Source organism: Fulmarus glacialis, unplaced genomic scaffold, assembly GCF_000690835.1.
Source record: "Fulmarus glacialis isolate BGI_N327 unplaced genomic scaffold, ASM69083v1 scaffold6194, whole genome shotgun sequence".
NCBI classification, from domain to species: Eukaryota; Metazoa; Chordata; class Aves; order Procellariiformes; family Procellariidae; genus Fulmarus; species Fulmarus glacialis.
The window spans coordinates 16,111-31,983 of NW_009209864.1; the positions used below are offsets into that span (position 1 = coordinate 16,111).

The 15,873-nt window shown below is 38.5% G+C and overlaps 1 protein-coding gene across 1 annotated transcript in view; it reads left to right on the forward strand.

Annotated features, from left to right (window-relative positions):
• Positions 1-15,873, forward strand: part of SULF1 (sulfatase 1) — a 33,374-nt gene that overhangs the window by 12,648 nt on the left and 4,853 nt on the right. The window contains exons 6-14 of the mRNA XM_009576964.1: positions 3,893-4,109; positions 5,989-6,235; positions 8,000-8,096; positions 8,182-8,276; positions 8,699-8,764; positions 9,235-9,407; positions 11,750-11,892; positions 11,996-12,119; positions 13,012-13,045. Coding sequence (XP_009575259.1) covers positions 3,893-4,109; positions 5,989-6,235; positions 8,000-8,096; positions 8,182-8,276; positions 8,699-8,764; positions 9,235-9,407; positions 11,750-11,892; positions 11,996-12,119; positions 13,012-13,045 — 1,196 coding nt within the window. The remainder of the gene's footprint in view (positions 1-3,892; positions 4,110-5,988; positions 6,236-7,999; positions 8,097-8,181; positions 8,277-8,698; positions 8,765-9,234; positions 9,408-11,749; positions 11,893-11,995; positions 12,120-13,011; positions 13,046-15,873) is intronic.

Below are 15,873 nucleotides of genomic sequence, written 5' to 3' on the forward strand. Positions count from 1 at the left end.
ATATTTATAGTGCAGCACATCACAATGATTCATGCTGAATGTATATTTTTATGCCTTAATTATATTCAGAAATGAAATAGACTGACTTAATTTTAAGGCAGTGGCACAAACTGATTAATACCAGGAAACTGAGACCCAAGGTACTTACCAAGTCATTTGCTGTTGTCTTGCTCATGTAGCTCTAAGTCGCAACTGGAACCGTGCCAGTAGCAGCGCAAAGCAAGGCCACCAAGCACAAACAATACTCTTTTAACCAGCCGATTTCCTCCCCTTTGCCTTTGAAATGACTTTATAAGGGCAAACTTCTACCCCCAGATGAAAATGCATCATGCCAATGACATCACCCGCAGAAAAACTCCTCCTGCAGTCCGGTGCTCGCCTCCCCACCGAGGAGTAGGCACGTGTACTTACGTGCTTAAACTTCACGTTCCGCAGGCATTAAAAACCCCAAAATGATGCTCAGTGCTTCTACCCATCCTAAGCTGCCTCTGCAACTTGCTGCCAAGGGCAGGGAGGACTCACGTGGAGCTGGCCAGGGCCCTGAGCGCACTTGCAGAACAGACCCTGCTTCGGTTCAGGGCAGCTGTAAACTAGCAAAGCCCCTCACAGTGGGGTAGTCCCACCAGTTTTCAGGTGTGGGGTTTCAGGACCCTGTTGGTGCGGGGGTATTAAGGATCCTCTTCCACATTTGCTTCCCCTCTGAAGTTAAATTGAGGCAGAAGGAAAACTGGAGGTGCGGAGCTGAGGAGAGTGGGAAATAACTGCTGGAGGGTAGGTGATGAAATGAGATGAAAGCAGGAAAAGATGAGTCAATGACAGGGAAAAAGGCTGACACAGGTTAAGTTTCACAACATGACTGAAGCAATGTAACAGCTTGTTGCAGCCCAATGGCAGGGTCCTGCTTTTCCTCTCCCATTAGTAGTTGGGTTTTTTTAATTCTGAGTTAGTCCTCTTTTCTCCTACTGAGGGAGAGAGTAAATCAGCGCGGAGGTCCCTAAGTCAGCATGTGGCCAGAAGCAGGGACTAACCCGTATTCCTATGGCAACAGTGAATTGTTAGATCGGCTTAGGTGTCTTGTGAAACATCAACATGAGAAGGAAGATGAACATGGGGAAAATAAGAAAACATATACAAATTAAAATTTAATGAAGACATATTTAGTTTTTGTATGTGCCAATATTTTTTAACCTATGGAGAAATGGGGACTCAGAAACCGAACCTAATCGTCCTGGATTTCAAAGAATAGTTTGGTATTCATAGCGGGAAGGAAGGTAGAAAACAGGGGAGGGGAAGGGGCAGTGCATCAGTCAGAATCTTCTTTTATGTGCATTAAAGGATTTTATAGATCTAAAGATGAGCAGAAGGACCATTATGACTTACTGCATAATGCATGCTTAGTGCCCGATTACGCTGACATGGGCAGGGTTTCAGGAAAGTTAGTCTAAAAATTCCATCTTAGAACTCTGAAGCATCTCTATAATGATAGTTTTTAAAGTAAATTTAAAAAAAAAAAAAAAGGAACTGAATCCCATTTAATCCTTGTTTTAAATAGAAAACTATTATTGGCTTGTACTAGACACAGAGACTCTTATTTCAATGTTAGTCATAATATTGTTAAAAGTGATCTAAATGGCTGTTGAAGGCACTCGAGGAACCTCTTGCTATAATTAATGTTAGACAAAGAGAATACTTATTTTATTTTAAAATGGTGCTTTTAAGACTCATTAAAAATTAGTGCCATATGTTTATAAATGTAACGTGTACCCAATAAACACAGGAAATACAGTGGTGCAGTCGGTTCTTATCCTGTAACAATCATCTCTTGCTGCGGTAGGAAGAGTGCACATGCTATTGCAGAATAAAATCCTGCAAAGCGTTATAGCTCTCAGACACCTTTCCTTATAGAAAGTCACCTTGTCACTTGTAGGTGTGGGTTTACACTGAAAGTCTGGGCACGAGTGTAATTTCTCAGGCGGCCATCAGATGTACGTAGGCCTATGGCCTGTTACACGCGGGTTACTGTTCTGGGATCAGAGTCATGCCAATCCACAGGCAAGGTCTCTGAGCATGGGATCCATCTTTTAGCTCAACCCAGTGTTAGGCCAGAGAGTGCTCTCACGCTGCTGCCGTTCAGGGCCACATCAGCTCACTCCTCAGGTTATCAGGTCAGCAAATCTACCTGAGGCTTAGTTTTCTTTCTTGATTCTTCAGTCAGCTTGACAGCACCCCCAAAACAGTCCAGAGCAGCCATTAGTTAATGGAAGATACTTACTGAAACATGTGTGCTCTGATATTAGTGTCCATTTCAAAAATTAATTTGGGGACTCCATTAGGACCAGCATCTAGCTGTCTTGCTATTATTAATGAGGCAAGAGAAAGTTACGCTATTCAGTCCCGGGAACCAAAAAAGGACACATTACAGGGAAACTTAGCTGAAACTGCAACTAAAAGGTTCCAGTTATCAACCGCATTATTGAGTTTTGTTCTCTACGCTATCCAGCCAAACTTAATTGCTTTGTATACAAAGTCTGGTCATTGTGGCTTGAGATGCACAAGTGAACAAAACTCGCTGGGTAATAGTCATTTATAGTTGTATTCAAATTATAAATAAACATAGCTATTTCTAGTTCTGCCTATTGTTATTTGGACTACAACTGACTTAAGATCTTCATAGTCTTCTTAGCTTGTGTAGTGTGTTACGAGTGCCAGCTATAACCCAGCAGCCATATATGGCAAGCTTTGGGCATGGGCAAAGCAGTTCTGATCTGTCAGCACCTATCCATGTTTTAAAAAGAATGACATTCAGCTTTTTTAAGACAGTTCGGTGTGGAAAGGGAATTAAAGTCCCAGTTGCTTTTTAATTTGAAATGTCAAGGCAGTGGGATCCACTGGAGAAATGCACCTGGAATCTTCCATCTGGTTCAGTGATGTTGATAATCAAGTCATTCAGATACTGTGCAGACAAGCTGGAAAAACTCTGTTTCGTCTCATTCTCCCGCACTTGCTCTGATATTCAGCACACGTATGATGCCTTTTACAGGTACTCCTTCTAGGCTGCACTTTTTTCTCCCAACTCTGATACAAATCTCAAGACTTAGGTATCCAAAGGAGATTATCCAAGCTAATTTATTTGTTTACTGTCCCTAAGGTTCTTCCCCTGCTTGCACCTGCTGGGTGTAGAGAGGGTAGCCAGGGGTATCGCGCTTTCAGGCTTCTCCCTTCTCATGTAAAATATAAAGAGCCAGCAATGTTTGCAGGTCTGAGTGGCATGGTTTGCAGGGGCATGTCTTAGGGTGCAGGTCCTAACTCTGACCACTGGTGAGGAAATAAATTACGTGTTGTTAGTGGTTTACGTATTTTTCTATAAATCACATCCACAATTTGTCCTTCTCTTTTCCAAGGAACCCTACAACTGAACCAGTTCGTCTTTATCTGTGGGGATTTTTTATTTCCCCTGAATCATGTTAGAAATTCCAAGTCATAGAACAAAGAAACAAAGTTTGTTTTTTCAAAGAAAAAAAAGAGTTGGTGAAAACAGCTCTGACAGCTGTACTCTGTGGCTCAGTAAATTAAGAATTTTTACTTGCTCCTTTCAGGGATGTGTTTAGTCTAGATGCTCTTGATTTATATATCTTTTTTGGCTTTTTGGGGTTGTATTTTTTTATGCAAATTTGCAGTGATTTCATTCAAGCTTATGTTTGCCTAGCATGAGAGAGATGTTGAGAAGAATGTGAGTGAATTTAGGCCCTTACAATGTTTCTCTTCTCAGTTTGTTGTTTAAAAGACTGCTTAATTTTTAAAGAAATTTGCCTGTCTTGTTTTACAATCCATGTGAAAGCAGCAGCGGTTTGGAAGGCTGGTGGGAAATCGTTTTCATTTCTCTCTCTTACAGAAGTGGCAGTGCACGGAGGATGCTTCCGGCAAACTTCGAATTCACAAGTGTAAAGTATCTAGCGACATACTTGCCATCAGAAAAAGGACCCGCAGCATACACTCCCGGGGATACAGCGGTAAAGACAAAGACTGCAACTGTGGAGACACTGATTACCGAAACAGCAGGACCCAAAGAAAAAATCAAAGACAGTTCCTGAGAAACCCTAATGCGCAAAGTAAGTGTTATCTGATCTCTTGAACCGCTGAGGCAAAGAGCAGGGGGAAATAGCTAGCAGAGTGTTGGCTTACCAGTAAACTCTTGTTTTCACCTCCGTGTATAATAAATACATCCGTAATTGGCAGGAAGGTTCTACATAATTGCCTCTGTAATAACAATAATAATAACAACAATATTTATCCTTTGGATCACAGTGAGGAATAGTCTTTAGGCTGGTGGTGGTGGTGGTGGTGATGCTCTGGGGCCGCCTATCGCGCTGCTCAGACATGACAACCCAGCGGCATCTGCGGATCAGTCGGTGCCATTATTTGCTAAGGTGGCCAGTGCAAGTGTTTTCTTGCATCATTAAAACTGAATTCACATGCTGTTTGATAATATCCCAAAGGCACTTTTTACATGAGGCACTGCAGTGCTGTGACTTCTGTCGGACTGAAATTCTGCTCAGCTGTAGCTTCCCGGCAAGTCAGTCCCGGGATCCCCGCAGGGACACGAGTTAGATTGCAGTGTCCTCTAGTGGAGTGTGGGCTGAAGGGAACGTACAAGAGGGTTTAGGGCAGCAGTATTTGGATTTGTTTTTGCTAATGATTTCTACAAAAGAAGCCTATACAAAGAAGCCATTATTTTAAATGGAACAAGTATTTTCATTTATCTGCCCAGCGGTGAACGTGAAGTTCTGTAGCTATAGCAATACAAGCGGACCTGGATTTCAGACTTCATTCAAGAGCAGGCTGTATTCTCCTGCTCTCTATCTAGAATACTAGACTGGGGAATGAAATAAAGATGGGTCTTTAAAACAGGAAGATAGCGAAGTCTTATGAGAAATGCAAAAGTTAAAAGATGCCGCACAGATGTCTATGAAATAAGAAAATAATGTCAATATAATTCAAAATATTTCCTGATTTAAAGCCTCCCCCACTCTGGACGTGAACAAGAATCCCTGGTATTCTTTGTACATTCAACCGCAATATTGTCTGTCTTGAGTTGTCTCATTGTTCAGACTAAATGTGGCCTTGATATAATTTCTTCCGTTTGTTTAATTGTCTAAGGAGTTTGACAGTGTGCACAGGCAGACTTCTGCTGAAAATTCTACATGTCACAGACTGCCAGGGTGATTCTCAAACTCGGCAATGTTCCCCTAAGTGATATTTTCAGGGGAGATACCTGTCGTGTACCTTGGAAAGAGAAGGTGTCATCAGGACACCAGCAAAGGCTGAATGGGGATTGCACATGGGGGAAAGTGACTTGGGGAGAGGAAGAGGGGAAGTATGGAAAACATCTGAAGGGAGCATCAGAAAAAGTCCTTTTGTTATGCTTTTCTTCTTTACAACATTCTTATTCCTCTACGTATATACATATAGATACATATACAGTGATGTACGATGGATTCTTGCCCTTTTAAAGCCTACCTTTAAAAAGGAAAAGGTTTTATCCTTTTAAAAAGTAATTTTTATTCTAAAGCGTAAGTCAAACTTATGTCACATGCCAATTTACAGGCGATGACCTTATTTCACAGTACTGAATGGTTTAATTTTCTAAAGTGGTTTCTAATCCTGTGGTCTCTGATTTTTTGAGTGTCTCTTTCTAGATATCTGATTTCTAAGATACTGATTTTATTTGGAGATACATATGCTAACTGTGGCATAAGGTCAGACTAGCATGAAATGCAAACCTTGAAGCAAACGAAATTTCATGCTACTCATGAAAGTGTGGGCCCTGACATATCAAAAAATCATTAAATAAGTTTCTGTAAAGCCACAGAAAAAAAAAGCTGTTTTTACCGAACAGCATTCTTGCTCTTTGAAGTTTGCTTTGTGCTCATGGCATGGGTCATGTAGATATGTATATGCAACCGGGAATGTTTATTTCTTCTGCTTCAGAATACAAACCCCGATTTGTTCACACTCGCCAAACCCGGTCCTTGTCTGTGGAATTTGAAGGTGAAATATATGACATAAATCTGGAAGAGGAGGAACTGCAGGTGTTAAAGACCAAAAGTATCACCAAGCGTCACAATGCTGAAAATGAAAAAGAAGCAGAGGAAACCGATGGTGCTCTTGGTGACGCAATGATCGCTGATGGCACTGATGCTATAGGTCAACCCAACTCCGTCAGAGTGACGCACAAGTACAATTGCTTTTTCTGTGTTTTTTTTTTCTTAAAATGAAATCTTCGTTTTCTAATTGTATTCTCTTTCTTTCCATTTTTTACTATTTTATTGTTACAATATTTAAGAACTTAAAACTATTGTTGTAGGGTTTAGATAAACCTGAGTTGTACTTGTTAGTAGGTGGAATCATTTAACTTCAGTATGTGTATTTTAAAGGGAGGCAACTAGTTTAGGTTTTATTTCTGAGGAGGAGTAGGCATCTCCAGACGGAGATTCATCCTCCGTATCGAAACACGCGTCTTATGATGGATTAATCACTCTGTGAAGCTGAAACTCCTGCTGTTCTTTATAAAGTCTAGGCTACCAGCTTAGCACAGAGGCCTAAATTTGAGAGGACTAAAATCCCACTCTAAATGAGGACAAATTAGATCAGTTACATCATCTTTCTTAATGCTTAGTTGTTTGCAGCCAGCAACATTAGCTAAGATACATTAGACCTCTTTATCCCTGAAGAGACCCACAATCATTTTCCATCCTGGAAGATGCTTAGATTTCAATTTTTAGCCCTGCACTAAATCTGAATGAAAAGGCAAAAATCTCACAATATTTTTTAGTTTAAAAAAGCTAACATGATTGATCTGAAAAGGCAGGCAGATGCAGGCAACAAAAATCTTCTGGTTTATACTTTTTATTGCATTTAAAATATAAATAGCATTTCTCTCGTTTCATTTCTTCCTTTTTTTTTTAAACATCAGGGAAAACATAAAAGTTAATTTTGAATAAGTAAAAATTATCCTTTTTTTATGTTGATAATTTCCAACCATGGCATTAATGAAGCCTTAAATAGCATTCTGGAAATGTTATTATTTCTCCTAAAGTGTTTTGACTGTTACTGAATACAGTATTGTTTTCAGAATTCATTGAGTGAAGAAAAAAACATAATGGGATAACATGAGAAGAGATAAACATCTGAATCTTCCTTTCTGCTATTCTTCTCAAAAATTAAAAGAAGGGTTCTGATGAAGCAGGACCCAAGAAAGGTTGTGTCTATAAAATTGGAATATTTCTGTGATTAAGGAATTTCTGTTTGTCAGCATGGAGACTTTGAAAGCCCAGCTTGTAGTCTGCTGGATTTTCTATCTCAGTCCACCTTCTTGGCCTTCCATGTACTTTTTTCTTTTGGTAGAGATATTTTTTCCAACACTGGTATGAATGTTTTTGTCATTGCATTGCTTGTTGAGTGTTCTGTTGGTTTTGTTTTAACCACTTGTTTGAACTCTTTGCTCTAACTTTGATTCTTATTGACCTTTATTGATTATATGGATCTTTAGCCCACTGACTGTATGTTCTGTTCTTGACTATTTTGCATTCTTGGAAGATGAGTCACATTCATGTGGCAAGAGGAATCTCAGCAGCTGGTGGTTAAATAGCACGTTTCGTTAAGAGGCTTTAAATTCTGAACAGATTTTTATTTTAGTTTCAATTTCATTTCTGATTGGATTAAGACTCTCCAAGATGGCTGTGCCATTGCATTTTTGCTTAGCAGGCACAGAGCATCTGGATTGGATGAGGATTTTTTTTTTTTATTTTGCAGAGAAAACAGATTGAAACAATTATTAATACTATTAAGTCAACATGAGAAGACCTTGTGGAGTTTATTTATTTCTTAACAAAGTATAACAAATATTTGATTAGGAAAGTTGGAAGAAAGAGAAGAAATGGGTAGGCAATTGGGAAACCACTGACCTTCTTTTTCCTATTCATTAAACTCATGTCTACAGATGTTTTATTCTTCCAAATGACACTATTCACTGTGAGAGGGAGCTGTACCAATCCGCCAGAGCCTGGAAGGACCACAAGGCTTACATTGATAAGGAGGTAAGAGGGATTCTAAAATCTGAGTGAAGTCTTTGCACTGCTACCTTTTCAAAGAATAATTCTGACTCGGAAATATTCTCTGCAGATCGAAGCTCTCCAAGACAAAATTAAGAATTTGAGAGAAGTTAGAGGACATCTAAAAAGAAGAAAACCAGATGAATGTGACTGTAGTAAACAGAGGTAAGAGAGATGCCATTGGACACTGAAAGCTGCACCAATTGCTAAGGCTTATACATTTTCCAAGTTTTTTGAGGTGGAAAAGAAAGAACATAAACTTTAATGATATTTATAACCACTATATGTACTTATTTTGGTTAGATCACTTTTAAGAGTAGAAACTACTGTGAATCAAAAGAAGATAAATGTAAAAATTTTAAGATTAAATATGTTTGTATTTCACTAACATATTCGAACCCAGCTGCAGTTTTGCTATAATCTAGTATAGGATCACTCACACAGATATAACTTCTTTAAATGAAGCGAAAATCGTAAGTCATTCTGTGTAGTTCTTCAAGAAAATGTCAAAGATGGTATGTTTCTGGTTTGTTTTTGTGCTGAAAATGGTTTCATGACTTGATAATTCCTAATAATTTTCCCTGTAGCTATTACAACAAAGAGAAAGGGGTAAAGGCCCAAGAGAAACTTAAGAGCCATCTTCATCCCTTCAAGTAAGATTGTTTTTATCCTCTCTTTGGTGAATGGAGAAATATTTTTGGGGGGGTTTTGAGGGGTTTTTTTGTGGAGAGGAGAAGGGAGGAGGCGAGGGAAAGAAAGGGTCACATATAGCAAGCTCTCACAGAAACCTTCAGTTGTTTTGGACAGACTTGGGAAAGTTTATGGATAATATTTTTAAAACCTGTTGATAGAAAATGGATGAAATGAACCATTTCAGAAGCTGATTGACCTCACGATTGTTAAAAAAATCCAGTTAAACCTAAATGCAACAGTGTGTCATTTCTCATACTTACTGAAGAGAACACCTTGTCATAACAGCTGTGGTGGAAGCTGAGCTAAAGAGGGGCATATTCTCATCCTCTCATCTTTAAAAAAGCCAGAAAGATGTAAAAACTGCTAATGCTGTTGTTAACCAAACAGAGACTGTTCTCTGTCAGCCGTGCCCAACTTTCTCTCTGAACAGAGAAGCAGCACAGGAAGTGGATGGCAAACTGCAGCTCTTCAAAGAGAACCGGAGAAGGAAGAAGGAAAGGAAGGGGAAAAAGCGCCAGAAGAAAGGAGACGAGTGTAGCCTTCCTGGACTGACATGTTTTACCCACGACAACAACCATTGGCAAACAGCACCATTCTGGAACTGTAAGTCTTACCTCCATGTGCAGACGTGATCTAGGTTATCCTCTGCTGTATTACAGAGTTTCCACTTCATGCAGTCAGAGTATTATTTTGAAGAACTGGCACTTAGTAATGCTGCTGCTGCCGTTATTCTGAAGTATGAAGAAAGAATGTCACCTGAGTATGCTTGTAATTGTTGCATTACTTATTTATATGAAATTACCACAAGAGGCTTGATGCTAAACACTGCAGAAACAAAAAGGAGACTTGGCCTCTAAAACATAAACTTTCGTAACCAGCCACTGAGATTTGTGTCATCTCTTGGAGATCAAGATGACCAAATATTTCATAGGAATTTTAATTGGGTTTCCGGTTATTAATAATAGCCTTATCTTCCAATTGTCACAAATCCTTTTTGGGACTTGACCTTTAATGTTGTCACAAACTTCAGCATATAAAAGGCCTATTTTGATTTTATCATTTTGATTTCAAAGTGTATCATAAACAACTTACTTTATCGTGAAGAAAATACAGATACTATCCCTTATTAATTCTTCCCATTATTCCCATTTTTTTGTATTCTAAAAGAATTTAAAAATCACAACTGTGGAACACTCACCTGATGTATAAGAACAAAATATTAGAGCTAGAAAATATTTTAAGTTCCTTTAAACTTCAGGGTATATAGATAACTATCCTATTGAGGCATGCTTCAGCATTTCTCTGTATTCAGCATTAACAAAACAATACCTTTCTCATCTTTGGTGGCGGAGGAAGAAAAGTGATTGAAAACTTTACTTTCAAAAACTTCACTTTCAAAAACCTCAAGATCAAATCATGATTAAGTTACAACATATTTGACTCTAAGCAGAAAATTTGCTAAGAACAATTTTTCTTTTGGAGAAAGAAGTTGTCTCCTAGTGATAATCTGTTCTGATTGCACTAGGACATCTGCTAATATGTTTTTTGTATTTTAAGATGTTCCTAAAGCCATCATATGCATGATCTTTGTTTTAAAGGCAACAATTAGATTGGCTTATTACTTTCTAACTGTGGAGTAACAAACAGTTATGAAAAGCGTTCTCATATTGCTGTGCATTCTGGCAATGCTCCAGCAACAGTCATGGTCCCTTTGATGCAGTCTGTAACTTAAAGAAGAGCTAATGTATTGATTCACATTACAGAGATAAAAAGGTCCAATAGCATTACTATTTTCATGAAGTTTGTTCAAAACATTGATACCGTTACAGCTACTAATCACAGTACTAATAACAAATCTAAATAAATCTAAATAAAAATCTAAGGCACTATTAATATTTTGTTATTGGAATTAAGGATTCATTCTTCTACAGCAAAACTTTATTAGCAGTTTGTTTGAAAATTAAGAGAGATACCTTTCTTACAGCTTTTTCCGCTGGCAGAACAAGATTATATACAAGGTATACCCAGGTGTCCTTTATGGCTGCTCCCATCACTGTGACACCTGGATCCAGGTGTCTTCAGTCTGGAATGGAAGCCTGCTCTAAGTTTCCCCAGGTTGAAAAGTGAAAACAAAATGTAATCCAGTTACACTGCCTGGGCTTGTTCTGCAAAGGCCTGAGTGCTTCAATTTCCCTTTTATTTGTGTATCAAACAAACAAAATGCGGGATTGCAGTTCAAAATAGTTAAGTGGAAAACTCAAGCCAGTAGGGCAGAGCTGCTTGAAATGAGGCATAGGATTATCTATTGGTCTTCCTTCCCACCTTGCTTCTTCCATCCTTCCTGCATGCAAGGTGCCAGGAAAGCTCCCTGCTTGCAAACCCATCTCTCCACTGCCTAATCTCTCTCACTTGCCTCATTTCCTTACACTGCCTCCCACTTTCTTGACTGCTGCGTCATTTCCATCTCACTTATGACATCAACTAGCAATTCGACCTTCCTCTGTAATGCTTATAATTCTGTAATTTTTTGTTGTACTTGCATCTACTAGGTTAAGGTTGCTTACTGTTGGGGGAAACAGTGTCCTTATGGATAGTAAGCAATTCCAAGGAATCCTGTATACAAATCTTAAGGATCAGGATTTGTGTTGTTTTTTTGTAAAGTCTGAATTCTGCTCATTCCCAATAAACTGTGTATAACTCAGAACAGAATATGCCTCATTAACTACAGGATTCACTGTCTTCTGCTTTTGTTAACTGAATGTTCGTGAAAATTACGTTAGGAACATTTATTCTGTTTTAGATGAGAATCTAAGATTATTCAAATAGAAGATTTTTTTTTAATTGATCTAGAATTTAAGTACATGAAAACCTATAGAAGTTTCACTAGTAGAAGAAACAAGCATATTATTTTTCACTAAACTAATAACTTGGTTTTTTAATTACAGTGGGCTCTTTCTGTGCTTGCACAAGCTCGAATAACAACACTTACTGGTGTTTGCGAACAGTCAATGACACCCACAATTTTCTATTTTGTGAGTTTGCGACTGGCTTCTTGGAATATTTTGATATGAACACTGATCCCTATCAGGTAAATCCCTTTCCCTGTTACAAAATGTTGATCACCAGACTCCTCTAGGGTTTTTTTATTCCTGCTAACAAGTATTTTTTCCCTCCATTCCTCTTTTTCTCAGCTGACGAATACAGTACATACAGTGGAAAGAGGCATTTTGAATCAATTACACATACAGCTAATGGAACTGCGAAGCTGTCAAGGCTATAAGCAGTGCAATCCGAGGCCAAAGGGACTTGAAACAGGTACAAGAACAATAGAAGTGTTTATTTCCATTTTATTCATTTTTTTCATCTGCTTAAGTACTAATTGTATCCATGAATTGTCGCTCTCCTAAGTGTTGCTCTGAATAGTTAGGAGGGATCCACACACACCATCCTGCACAACCGCATGACGGGGAGGCTTCTTTGCAAGTTTGCACAGGTTATTCTAGAGAGATATTGATGGCAAACAACAAGATTTGACAGAAATGCTGCAGGAAGGTTATCATGTTATTTGAACTAATCAATAACAAGCATATGCAGATCTTCATAGTCATAACTCTTTTCTCTGTTGCAGGGTTTATTTGGTTAGTTTTTGCCTCCCAGTAGCAGGTGAGGTATTAAATCCTATTCCAATTGCTGTCTGTCTATATGAACAACCTCAGGCTCTACACCACAATTGAGACTTAACATTGCAAACTTCTAATCAGCGGTAGTCCCCTCCATTTTTGAGGAAAGCAATATCTCTTTACAAGAGTCTCTGAGTACAAAAATAGCTGGTATTTACACTTCATTACTCTGGAATTCATTGCACTTAAATTTGGTTGATTGCATATTGTGATTTTCTTTACAGGAATATTTCTTCCTACATGTTTTGTGTTGTTGCATCTTTGTGTCTCTTTCTTCACCTAGAAATGTTTCTCTTTTTTACAATATCTAATTGTTTGGGCGTTTTATTATTTTTGAAAAACTGTGGTTTTTCAGTTCTTTTACATAAAACTTCCAGGAAATCTTTGTTGGACTGCAGCTCTGTCTTTATTTAACACAGTACATTTCTTTTTAGGAATTAGATGCTGTGCATGGAAAACTACATTGTGAATGGTTTTACAAAGTTCTAAACACTAACAAAAGTTACTCTTGTATTTTCCTATATCAGGAAATAAAGATGGAGGAAGCTATGATCCACACAGGTATCCACACTTTTTTATTCTCCTCAGCAGCTTCTTTCCAAATAATTGCATGACTCCAGCCCATTTCAACTAATGTCTGTATCCTGCCATGTTGCACACAGCATAGCTTTTGATGCATGCATTTTCTAACGACTTTACACTGAACTTGGCCATTGTTTTTTAGATCTACCATTCTGCATTTAACGTAGCTTATTGTCGTAGCAAGACTTCATACAGCTCATATTCCATGCCTGTATTTCTTAGATGTTTACACAGGGAAAATGACACAAAAAGAATCACTTCTTTTGGGTTGTTTTCCTGTTGTGGGGTTGGTTTTGAATGGGTTGGGTTTTTTTCTGGTTTTATTTAGGAAGTCTGTACAGCTGCTTTTTAAACGTAAGCCAAATGTGCTTAAAAAGCTTTCTGAGGTATACATATCCAAAGAGCCTAATCAAACCTATGGAAGTAAAGTAAAATCTTCTCACTGGCTTTAGGAAATGTTGGCAGATGCTGCTTTAAGGAAAAGCAGTGCTCAATGTGAACAGCATGTGCTCAGAAGCCAGCAGGAGGCAGGTCAATATAAGTATGTCAGAAAGATGAGGCTCCTTTAGGTAGGGGGGCCGATGCTTTCAGACCAGATCACACACGTGTGAAATGAAATTTCTTCAAAAGGTTGTAATATTTGAACTGAGGAAGGGCACCAGGTTAAGTTTTTTATACCTAATGCTTGAACCTGAGGAACACATGAAAGACTGATGTTTGCAAGTATATTTATCTGTTTGGAAGTATACTTATCGTACCTACATATTTATCATGCCGAGTTTCTCCTGGTGGAGGAACCACTCAAACATAAAGCAAAAGCCTGAAGAGACTGAAAAGCCTCTGGTCTTAACAGTACTGCATTTGCTGTTCATTGAGCAATACTTGTACTCAGGGTAAAAAACAGATTAAAGTTTGTCAAGTGTCGTATTTAGACTTGATACCTTTTCACGGTATATCAGTTTTATACATTTTCTTCTCCATGTGCTTTGGTGGATTAGCTCCTGATATACATTGTTTACCTGAGATGTAAACGGAGTCCAAGGAGTATAAAAGTCTACATAAAACCTTTTTTCGCAGGGTCTTCTGAAAAGAACCTTGTCATTAGCTCCCAGCAGCCAGTGAACAATTAAAATAATGTATTTCAATGTTTTATAGATCTCTTATTTAAGCAGCTAATTTTTCCTTGCAGCCAATTTTGTATTTTCTCACTTGAGTAGTTTGGGATCTAAGAAAATGATAAGCTTCCGTTTGGTTATATCCCAGTTGTCTGCATTGCTCATTACAGCCTGGTGGGAACTGGTTACTACAATGATAGAATTATGCTTTTAAGTCTTTCATTAGAAGACGTCCTTGTAAATGTTCCTCATTTTAACTACAGATCTAACAGAAATGGCATTTTTGAATTGTAGGATTGCATGAAATAGTAGAGCACACAGGATTAATCTTCAGATTTTATCTTACTACACTGTTTAGTAATGAAAACATTTTAACTTCTGATATCAAGTCAATAAACATGATGCTACCGGGATAAATAGCAGGTATAGTATAACACAAGTGGTATTGCTCTGCCGTTACATTCCAGACACCCAGTTTCTCAATATACACAGATGCCTGGATTCAGCATTTTGGTTCAAGCCCCATCTTGGTGGATATTGGTTTTCTTTTCTAAAACAAAATTTTTTTTAAATGAACAAACACCATTTATCAGGAATCATTAAAATGATCTCTTAGAGGATCCTTTTCTTGATGCCTGCAGAGAAACCAGCGAAATAAGAAAGCGAAAGCGCAATGCTGCTAAGTCATCTGAACTACCTCTTAGGCTTCCTTCAGACCACGTAGTTGATCCACTCAGACCTGTTTCCAATTCAAAATGTCCTGAGTTGGTACAGCGCTACAGGTGTTAAAAGTACAATATTGAGACAACAGGCCTGTATGGAAACAACCAGTATAGTGCTGTTTGCCTAACATATAGGGAGAGAGTTTCAATGGGGAAGAACTTGTGTCACCTGTGTCCTTTGATGGACAGAACAACTCTGCAGACATGGCTGATAACAGGATGTGTGAATTGCACACTCCTCTCTCCTCTCCTGCTTGTCTGAGGTTTTTCAAAGCCACCAAGGAGACGATTGTGCCTACTTGTCTTTAGTCTGAGTGGAGATATATCCAGATACCTTACTAGTTTTGAGACAACGCAGCCACGGGTAGCATCATGGGACTCCAGAGTGTGATAATTGGACAGTGAAGCTTAGCTAATGCTTGATTTTTGAAAATCAGAAGATGTTTTACTGTGAACGGTTAGCAACATTTTTTCTCTCTTTTGGGTCTATGACATAGCTGAGAGGTTCCAAAATATTGATCGAGGAAACCACTGCCATACTATTACTCAAACGCAACTCATCTGCAATTTCCCATTTCACACCAATTTGTAATGAGATTTCTTACAGGGGAAAACCTTTTCTTTCCTCTCTCCTTCCCACTGTATGCTCTGATTTCAGTGGGAAAGTTTTCATGCTTACTGCTAAGTTGTGGAATTAAGCTGTGAGGTGACTCACTCAGCCAACCAAAATACAGCCAGCTCTAGGACCTTAAGACTTTGCTTTCCTATTTGTTTAACATGTATGAATACAAGTTACCTCTGTCCCATGTGTTTAAACACATTATTTTTTTCTGCTTGACATGAAGATCATTGAACAATTCTCAGTGCCTTCCCAGCTGTGAAACTCCTCTGAGACTGCAGAAACAGTGCCACATTTCCCCACAGAGGGGAAAAAATAGATGCAGTATGAAGGACCATGTAGCTCTGACTC